The 9,985-nt window shown below is 45.7% G+C and overlaps 1 protein-coding gene across 3 annotated transcripts; it reads left to right on the top strand.

Moving 5' to 3' along the window:
• Nucleotides 1-1,667: 1,667 nt before the first annotated feature.
• LETMD1 (LETM1 domain containing 1) lies at nt 1,668-9,961 on the top strand. 3 transcript variants are annotated; one of them, XM_064591242.1, is made up of 9 exons: nt 1,669-1,827; nt 2,377-2,528; nt 4,326-4,441; nt 5,064-5,146; nt 7,644-7,830; nt 7,939-8,040; nt 8,146-8,298; nt 8,734-8,830; nt 8,976-9,732. In XM_064591242.1, exons 1-9 carry the CDS (start codon nt 1,706-1,708, stop codon nt 9,020-9,022), a joined length of 1,059 nt encoding a protein of 352 aa, XP_064447312.1. In that variant the 5' UTR covers nt 1,669-1,705; the 3' UTR covers nt 9,023-9,732. The 3 variants fall into 3 exon arrangements, with proteins under 3 accessions (XP_064447313.1, XP_064447312.1, XP_045729394.1); XM_045873438.3 differs by lacking the exon at nt 8,976-9,732 and adding an exon at nt 9,740-9,961 and having other exon boundaries at nt 1,670-1,827; XM_064591243.1 differs by lacking the exons at nt 4,326-4,441; nt 7,644-7,830; nt 8,976-9,732 and adding an exon at nt 9,740-9,961 and having other exon boundaries at nt 1,668-1,827.
• The last annotated feature ends 24 nt before the right edge of the window (nt 9,962-9,985 follow it).

The raw sequence follows: 9,985 nt of genomic DNA, 5'->3' as shown, positions 1-9,985 counted from the left end.
TTCTTTTTTTTTTTTTCTTTTAAGATTTTATTTATTTATTTGACAGAGAGAGACACAGTGGGAGAGGGAACACAAGCAGGAGGAGTGGGAGAGGGAGAAGCAGGCTTCCCGCCCAGCAGGGAGCCTAATGTGGGGCTTGATCCCAGGACCCTGGGATCATGACCCGAGCTGAAGGCAGACGCTTAACAACTGAGCCACCCAGGCGCCCCTTTAGTCAACTTTCTATCCTGCCCACCTCATCTCCCCAACACTTGTAGAGATTCTCATTACAGAACACTTTCTCTGACTTCATGAGTGGTATAGTCATAAACAGCCTATGCTAACATAAAGCTCCTTGACCCATTAAGCATTATATGGAGGTTTCACAACCATTTTCTTCTCGGATCTTCACAGAATCCTTATAAAATAAGTGCTATTACAGAGAAAATAAACTCAGAGCTAAAGTGACATGTCCAAGGTCACACACACTAAAGGAAATGGCAGTGCTAAGATTTGAACCTAGATCCTGTTTCCAAATGGAATGCTTTTTACAACTCTCCATGGAGGGTAAATATTCATATGCACTTGAGACATTAAACTCTCAGAGGCAGCTAAGTGCCACTTCTAAGAATCCTTCCCAGTTTCAGTAATTAATTAGTTTATTCAAGAATACTTATTGAGCACCAACGGGTGCCTGGATGGCTCAGTTGGTTAAGACTCCCACTCTTGATCTCAGCTCAGGTCTTGAGCTCAGGGTAGTGAAGTTCAAGCCCTGCGTTGGGCTCCACACTGGGGTGGAGCCTACTTTAAAAAAAAAAAAAAACGAATATTTATTAAGCACCTACTACATTCTAGGAATGGCACCTAGTATTAGGGGTAAGGTACAGCAGTGAACAAGGCAAGAAGGTGCTTGCCCTGTCTAGTTCAGGGAGGGGCCCAAACAAGGAAACAAATATATAAAGTGTTAAATGCTAAGTACTATAAAGAAAATATACGAGGTGCTGGGGGCAAATGTGTATCCTTAAAATGGGCATTACTTTGAATAGGGTGGTCAGAGAAAGCCTCTCAGAGAAGTGACATCTGAAACCGACCTTGGTCTTCAGGAGGCGCTTAACGGAAGGCATTTCCCCACAAACCTAGTTTGGAAGCCGGCGTCTAAAGCCAAAAGGCACTTAGCGTGCACAGGGGCCGCTCCCAGGCCTCCAACCCTGGCCACCTCACTGGCCCTGGACAGTTCCCGGCCTACTCCGGCCGCCACCACTAGAGGGCGCCGCGGATCTCCCCAGCGCCCAGGAGGGGACGCGGCCCCAGGCACTGCCACACTGACACCTGGCACCCACCGCGTCAAGGCCCCGAAGCCCGGGGTACGGATGGAGGGCAAGGGCGGCGCTAGGAAGCCCTAGGGAATCGCGAGGGATCAGCAGGCCCTCAGTGAGAGGACGTCCCCACGATCACAAATCCAACCACTGCCATACGTCCTCACTGCCTCGGGGACAGCCAGTTTCCGGCGCCTTTAAATCAGGAAATACTGGCTGCGTCCAATCCTGGTCCTTCTTTCGCCACTTAGTCTTAGCGTCGATTCTTCGCCAGGGGAGCGCCAGGCCGGCCATCTACGGATACCAATCAGCACTCAGGAAAGGCGCATGCGCCCTGGAAAGAACGTGACGTACAGTGAACTGTGACCTAAAGGCGACCTCCTCTCTCCTCCCCCTCCCTCGCTGTGAAGATGGCGCTCTCCAGGGTGTGCTGGGCTCGGGCTGCTCTGTGGGGTTCGGCGGTCACCCCCGGACCTCATGTCACCCGGAAGCTGCAACTTGTTCGCTGTGGCCTGGCCTGGGGGGCCCCTCGGTGAGGGACCTGGGAGAAAGGAAAGCGTTTCTGATGTACAGGCCTTTCCAGTGGCGCAACCTTGTTTGCATGCTGTTAATTCTCAGCGTTCCACGCCCTGGCCCCGGGGTTTTTATTCTTCTGCTCAGAACTCGCACCCCGATCGCCACTGGTGATATGGCTTCCGGACCCTCACGACTCTCAGTGCCCCATATTTTCCGTATTCCCCACGTGTCCTGAACTCCTCTTTCAGCCTCCCTTTTTCGGCTTAGGTTTTACCGCTCCTTATCTGGATCCCATCTCTTTGGCCTTAGCAAGCTGTTCAAATGGTCCCTCAGGCTTTGCTCTCCCTGCAGACTCACACCACACCCGACATTCCTTCCTGCCTGATGTCTCATCTGCCCGATGTTTTTCTCGGTCTGATTGCTTATCTGTCCTTGAGCCCAAGATCTTCCTTGGATTTCAGAAGATTCAGGTCTTAGCATACATTCTCTGAGACTGGTGTTTTACATTAGTGTAAAAGGGGCTCCAGGACTGATTCCCAGACAGTCTCTTTGATCTTCCTTGTAGGTCTTCAAAGCTTCACCTTTCACCAAAGGCAGATGTGAAGAGCTTGATCTCTTATGTGGTGGCCAAGACAAAAGTGATTAATGGGAAATACCATCGTTTCTTGGGTCGTCATTTCCCCCGCTTCTATGTCCTGTACACAGTCTTCATGAAAGGTAAAACCAAAACAGAAATCCCTTGAATCCTTTCGTGGGCAATGTCAAAGAGTTTAGAATAAGTAAGATTACTTGCATGTTCTGCTGTGTGGTGTGAGCTGGTGTGTTTTCTGTTTCATAAATGCTTGAGGGTTAAATTAGTTCTAAGTTAGCACTTCTGGAGAATGTGTCTAGAAAAGTATCATGACAATTTCTGACAACATCCATGGGGGAATATAGGTATTTTTGCATTTTTCTTAACGACACACAGCTGACTATTGTAGAAATTCTTTGACATGCACAAGGCCAGGCATCTATATGGCTTCACAGACCTGCCCTGTGATTTATCAGTTGACTTGGCCCGTAAGAAAATGTGGTCTAATGCTTGTCACATATCTGTCCTAGATAGCATATCGTGGAAACAGCACTACATATACTTATTTTCTGAATGTTTTCATTCAGATCAGAGCTGTGCTAGTTACTAGAAGATGGTATAATGACAGGTGTCCACTCTGGTGCCAGACTGCCTGGGTTCACATCCCAGCTTGTCACTGGCTGTGTGACTGGACTAGTTATTTAACCTCTCTGTCCCTTGGTTTTCTCATCTGCAAAATATGGAAAATAATAGGACCTACCCCATTAATCACATAGTTGTGAAAATTAAATAAATACATCAATACATGTAAAGTACTTATGGCCTGATCATAGTATGTGCTCAATAAACTTATCTATAACTATTATTGTACTCTATACTTTTGTTATAACAGCAATTACAATAAACTACCATGTTGTTAGCTGTGAATATTATCATGATTATTACTAGCTTCGTGGACTTGCAAAATCTAAAGTAGAAATAGAACGGCTGCTTTGTCTACCACGTTTATAACTGGGATTAAATGAGAAAAGGGTCTGGAAAAGTATTTTGGTTGGTTTGTTTTTAAGCTTTTTTTTTTTTTTTAAGATTTTTATTTAGTTTTGAGAGAGAGAGCACAAGCAGGGGGTGGGGCAGGCAGAGGGAGAAGCAGGCTCCCCACTGAGGAGGGAGCTCGCAGCAGGGCTGGAACCCAGCACCCTGGGATCATGATCTGAGCCAAAGGCAGAACGCTTAACTGACTGAGCCACCCACCCCGGCGCCCCTGTTTTTAAACTTTTAATTATAGAAAATTTTTAATGTACACAAAAATAGAATAATATGAATTTTCATGTACTCAACCTCACTTTAGCAGTTATCAACTCGTTGCCACCAGTCTCCTTTCATTTATACACTTGCCTTCTCCTGTATTATTTTGAAGCCAACCTAGATATTATATAATTTCATTCATAAATATGAAAGCATTTTTAAAAAGTAAAACCTTAGGTAAAATGTGAGAATTATCATCAGATGAACAAAGAAAATGCAATAATAGAAATATGTTGAATTACAGTATTTCTGAAAGTGTTCTAGAAAGGAGATAAGGTAATATCTCGTTGGAGACTACATAAGGTTAATTGAGCAAGATTTCCTGAGGTTAGTGAGTCTTTGAATTTTTATTTTAAAGAGGGAGTGAGTAGTGAACCAGAAGAAGGAGAGCATCCCATAGTAGATCACAGAAGGCCAACTTGGCTGGCAGAGAGGTGATGTGCTGGGGGGATAAAGAATGAGAAGAGAGATATAGGTTGGCCTCAGAAGAGTTTCAAATGTCCTAATTTAGAGCTCTGATTTAGAGTAGTGTCGGGGAGGGACTAATATGTGTGTTGTGGGTAAACATGGAGTTGGAAGCTGTGGTAAGATTCAAACTGGGATAACGTCACACTCTGTCCTCTACTTTAATGAGGCAGGATTGCAGATGATATGGGCTGATGCCAAAAAGGCTAGAAGAATAAAGACAAATATGTGGAAGCACAATATAAAGTTTCATCAACTTCCATACCGGGAGATGGAGCATTTGAGACAGGTATGGGCCAGGGGCAGAGATCAGAAGTCCATGGTGAGGTAACTCAAGTTAACCAAGATCTCAAGCTTTTTTCTTTCCTATCTTGTTCACCCCTGATCAACCTTTTCCCCTCCAATATGAGATCAAAGTATTGAACTAAATGAGAGCATCAGGTTATTTGTCAGAACTGGGTTTATTCAGAGTTGTAGCCCTCTGTAACAGAGCTCCATAGAGATTCTGGCATACTTTTTGAATAAAAGTTGTGTATACTAAAACCCAGTTCATTTCTGAATATATAAAAATCTGCAAGGATCCAAAAGGCAGCAGGAAAGTAGCATTTGGTGGTGACTTGATGGATAGTTTTGAAGCTGAGAGTGAGAACCTAGGACCCATTCGGCATATCAAGAAGAATTTGTTGAGGGATTTGGTATAGTGTCAGGTCCCGTACTAGACATTATTTGGGATACAAAAATGAACAAATCAGGGCTTCTGTCCTCAAGGAACTTACCAACTAGAAGTAGATAGAAATAACCTTGACCCTTCTCTGGGCTGCAATAGAAGTTTACTGCACAGTGTGGGGGAGGGATTGTTCATTGTATTAAGAACTTGGGTTAAAACTGCGTCTGTCTTTATTTCTGCTTAGTTCCGTCGAGACGTCACCAAGTGTCTTTTCCTAGGTATTATTTCCATTCCACCCTTTGCCAACTACCTGGTCTTCCTGCTAATGTGAGTACAGATTTCTGTTTTCCCAGCATATTGAAGAAACAGATTTTTTTTTTAAGATTATTTATTTATTTATTTGACAGAGAGACAGCAAGAGAGGGAACACAAGCAGAAGGATTGGGAGAGGGAGAAGCAGGCTCCCCGCTGAGCAGGGAGCCCAATGTGGGGCTCGATCCCAGGACCCCAGGATCATGACCTGAGCCAAAGGCAGACGCCTAATGACTGAGCCGACCAGGCACCCCGAAACATAGATGTTTTTTAAATTAAAAATTATTTAAAGAACTTTCCGTTTCAGAAGTAGGCAGAGATTATCACACTTCCTGCTCCAATCTTCTAATTAGCCACTCAGTAATTATTCCTGGGTCAGCTGTAGGTGCAGGTAGCTTAGACTTTTCATGTCTCTTAGCTGCCCCTGTGTGATGTGAGATAATATTATGACCTTTTCCATCATCCCTAGAGGCAGCAGCCGACTCCCTGAGAAGCATAGCCATTTGGGAGAATCTTTTGTTTCAGGAGAGAAATGCATTTCATATTCTGATAACATAAATTTTTATTATTTTATTTTGTATCCAAAGATGACTATTTTATTTTATTTTATTTTTATTTTATTTTAGGTATGTATTTTAAAGATTTTATTTACTTGAGAGAGAGAGAGAGAGCAAGAGAGCATGAGCTGGGGGAGAGGCAGATGGAGAGGGAGAGGCAGACTCCCCGCTGAGCAGGGATTCCCCATGTGGGACTCGATCCCAGGACCCTGAGATCATGACCTGAATGAACCAAAGGCAGACGCTTAACCAACTGAGCCACCCAGGCGCCCCAATTTTATTTATTTATTTTAATTAATTTATTTATTTTGAGAGAGAGATAGCAAGAACGGGTGAGCATGGCGGGGAGGGGTAGAGGGAGAGAATCTCAAGCAGACTCCCCGCTGAGCATGGAGCCCAGCAGGGGAATCGATCCCATGACTCTTAAGATCATGACCTGAGCCGAAATCAAGAGTCGGACCCTTAACCGACTGAGCCACCCAGGTGCCCCCAAAGATGACACTTTTAAACTGTGATCTTGCTTGTTATTTTAGTTATCTGTTGCTGTATAACAAACAGTCTTGAAGCTTAGTAGTTTTTCATGGTTTTATGGGTCAGGAAATCGGGCAGGGTTCAGGTGGGTGACTGATTTTTCTCTTCCATGTGGTGTTGACAGAAGTCCCTCAGGCTTATTTAGCTGACGAAGGGACTAATCTGGATGGTCTAAGGTCACTCTCATGTCTGGTGCCTTAGTGGGGATGGCTGGAAGGCTGGAGCTCTGAGTTAGAGTACCTACAGGTGACCTCTTTAATATGGTGGCCTCAGAGTAATGGGACTTCTTACATGGCAGCTCAGGGCTCCAGGGGTGAGTGTTTCAGCAAATAAGAATCTGCTTGGCCTTTTATAACCTAGCCTCAGAGGTCACAAAGACTCACTGCACTCTCTTTTATTGGTTGAATCAGTCACCCAGATTTAAAAAGTAAGGGGACAAATCGCTTCTCAGCCTTTTGACTAAGATCAAGTGTAAAAAGTAAGGGGACATAGACCTTACTTCTCAATAAGAGCAATGTCAAGAGAGTTGCGGCCATGCTTTTTTTTTTTTTTTTTTTTTTAAAGATTTTATTTATTTATTTGACAGAGAGAGACACAGCGAGAGAGGGAACACAAGCAGGGGGAGTGGGAGAGGGAGAAGCAGGCTCCCTGCCAAGGAGAGTCTGATGCAGGACTCGATCCCGGAACTCCAGGATCATGACGTGAGCTGAAGGCAGTCGCTTAACTGACTGAGCCACCCAGGCACCCCGCTGCATCTCCAAGGATTTTATTTTTATTTATTTATTTTTAATTTTTTTAAAGATTTTATTTATTTCACAGAGAGAGAGGGAACACAAGCAGGGGGAGTGGGAGAGGGAGAAGCAGGCTCCCCGCCGAGCAGGGAGCCCGATGCGGGACTCGATCCCAGGACCCCGGGATCGTGACCTGAGCCGAAGGCAGACGCTTAACCGACTGAGCCACCCAGGCGTCCGCGGCCATGCTTTTAAACCACCGCACATGTAGAAAAATGGATTAAAAAACACATTTGCCCTGAACATTTTATATATACATACAGACTGTGCCACAGTTTGAGGTTGTCAGCATCACATACGATGAGTGGCTCCGTCTGCCGCTCTCTCCAACTCTGTCCAAAAAGATGTTCTTCAAATGCTTTAATTCAAATGAAGTCATTTTATCTAATTACTACACGTGAGGCTGTCCCACTGCTGCTTCCTTTCACAGACCCTCAGTAATGTTGCCTGAAATTGTGCTTCAGTGTATCTTTAAACCTCGGTCTGAGACTCATTTACAGAAAAGAACAGTGAGGTAGGGAAGTCATGTCTCCATCTCTTCTTCCTAGTGTTCATGTCCGCCAAACGCTTTCTTGGATCACTTAGAAAGATGCCGGTTTCAGCAAGTGACATTGTGATTCCTTTTCCTTTCAGGTACCTGTTTCCTAGGCAGCTACTGATCCAACATTTCTGGACCCCAAAGCAACAAATTGATTTCTTAGATATCTATCATGCTCTCCGGAAGCAGTCCCACCCAGAAATCCTTTGTTATTTAGAAAAGGTTATCCCTCTCGTTTCTGATGCAGGACTCCGGGGGCATATGACGGAGCTGTGCACCAAGGTATTCCTCCAGCTAACCCTTCCTGCAAACTCCGACTCTTGTGAGAAACTAGGGAAAAGGGCCAGGCAGGACCTTCCTAACCTCTACCAATCTCTCACCTCTCCCAAGATACAGCATGGTACCCACCCAGCAATACATGATATCCTGGCTCTGAGAGAGTGTTTCTCTAACCATCCCCTGGGCATGAAGCAACTCCATGCTTTGCAAATGGTGAGCACTTTGTGGCTTTCTGTGTCCCGCAGCCTCACCTTGCCTCAGGTCTTGCGTGTGGTAATAACTATGTTGACTTTCTCCTCCCGTGTTGATGTGTTACAGAAAGCCTTGAGCCGAGCCATGCTTCTCACGCCTTATCTGCCTTCTTTCTTGTTGAGACACCGTTTAAGGACTCATACCACTGTAATTCACCAACTGGACAAAGCTTTGGCAAAGCTGGGGATTGGCCAGCTATCTCCTCAGGAGGTGAAATCGGTAAGAACTTACCGCGATATCAACCCTCAGTCCTTGGTGGGCTTTTGAGCGCACGGGGCTGGGAGCTTACAGAGAGCTCCCTGTTTTGCTTGTTAGAACAAAGCCCAAACTCTTTATTCTTTCACCTCATTTCTGTGTCTTTTTTCTCAGTGAACTTAACTCACGGAAAAGGAATTGCCCATAGTAATTTTGGTTTATGTTTCTTTTCTTTTGGCCCTTCAAAAACCGAGGACACTATTCTTTAGACCTACTGTTTTTGATTATATAGGCCTCTTTGCTTGTCTGTCGTAGTTCAGATTGCTATAGAGAAAGGTTTCTTGTGGGCATGGAGTTGTAGCTTATTTAAAGGAGATTTTGAATTATTTGTGGGCTTACAGTTCATGGGGATATTTGCTATGTGATTATTGAGGACTGTTCCTCTTCTGAGTGATACAGGCTTGTTATCTTCGTGGCCTGAATTCTACCCATATTGCTGAAGAGAGGTGTCGAACTTGGCTGGGAGAGTGGCTACAGATTTCCTGCAGCCTGAAAGGTAAGACACATGTGGTTATGCCACTAAATCCAAAGTATTTTTCTGTTTGATTCTAAGATTATTTTGGAGTTGATTATTGAGTACCATGAGACCCTTATTTAATATATATGTCTAATTGAAAGGGCATAAACTCATTTGCCTACAGGGGCTAAGCAGGTAATGAAGTGGACTCTGCAAGACAGGAGGGAGTAGTGAGGATTGTGGGAGCCCAAAGCAGCATGCATGCCGGCCTGAAGCAGTCTCTCAGCCCCAGCACTATTGATGCTAATGTCCTGAGCACTAGAGGATCTCTAGCAGGATCCCTGGTCTCTGCCCGCTAGATGCCAGCAGCATCCTCCACGCCAGTTCTGACAACCAAAAATGTCTCCAAACATTGCCGGATGTCCAGTGGGGCAGAGGAGAACAGAATTATCCCAGTTGAGAAGCACTAGTCTAAAGGCATTCAAATTCAGAACAAAAACACTCAGTTGGCTAAATAAAAAGACCCGGGGGTGGGTATTAGGCCTGTGGGGCTCTTGTTGGAACCTTTGGCTAGGCCTTGATGTTTTCTAAGCCTGTGAATATCAGGGTAGGCCTACTAATCTCCTTGGAGCCAAGAAATGTTTCCAGAGCAGCAGCTCCTACCAGAAGAATCCCAAGGGTGATTAGTATCATTACCGTCTCTGAAGTTTCTGCCGCACCCCTTAAGAGTCAAGAAAGGAGGATGAGTGGAAAGGAGTATCTGGTGGAAGGAAAGGAAAGCATACGTGCAGGGACTGGAACGAAGCAGGGGAACTTTGAGAACAGTAACCTCTTGACGTCACGCCTCTGCACTTGGCTTCCCGCCTCTAGTATCACGCCCCGTCGATCAAGGCAGTTAGCAGGCTAACTGTTCCCTGGCCAGGCCATTAACACTGATGGTGTTTACAGAAGCTGAGCTGTCCCTCTTGCTACACAACGTGGTCCTGCTTTCCGTCAACTACACCGGGACAAGGCGCTGAGCGAACGCGGGGCCGATGGCATGTCCTGCGGCCACAGAGTGCAGCAGCGTGGCACCTACCCGCACCGGTCAGCCGGGGCTCTGCGTGCGCTGGTAGGTGCGCCCGAGGCGGGGGACAGGTGCTACAGGCTTCCCAGCGCGGCCGCCGCGCTGGAGCTGGGACTGAAACAAGCCCT

The sequence above is a fragment of the Mirounga angustirostris genome, unplaced genomic scaffold (genome assembly GCF_029215605.1).
Source record: "Mirounga angustirostris isolate CCGP_5_RB_7025 unplaced genomic scaffold, mMirAng1.0.hap1 SCAF_5, whole genome shotgun sequence".
In the NCBI taxonomy this organism is placed as follows: domain Eukaryota; kingdom Metazoa; phylum Chordata; class Mammalia; order Carnivora; family Phocidae; genus Mirounga; species Mirounga angustirostris.
The sequence above is the reverse complement of the archived record's forward strand: the minus strand, read 5'-3'. Positions and strand labels throughout refer to the sequence as shown.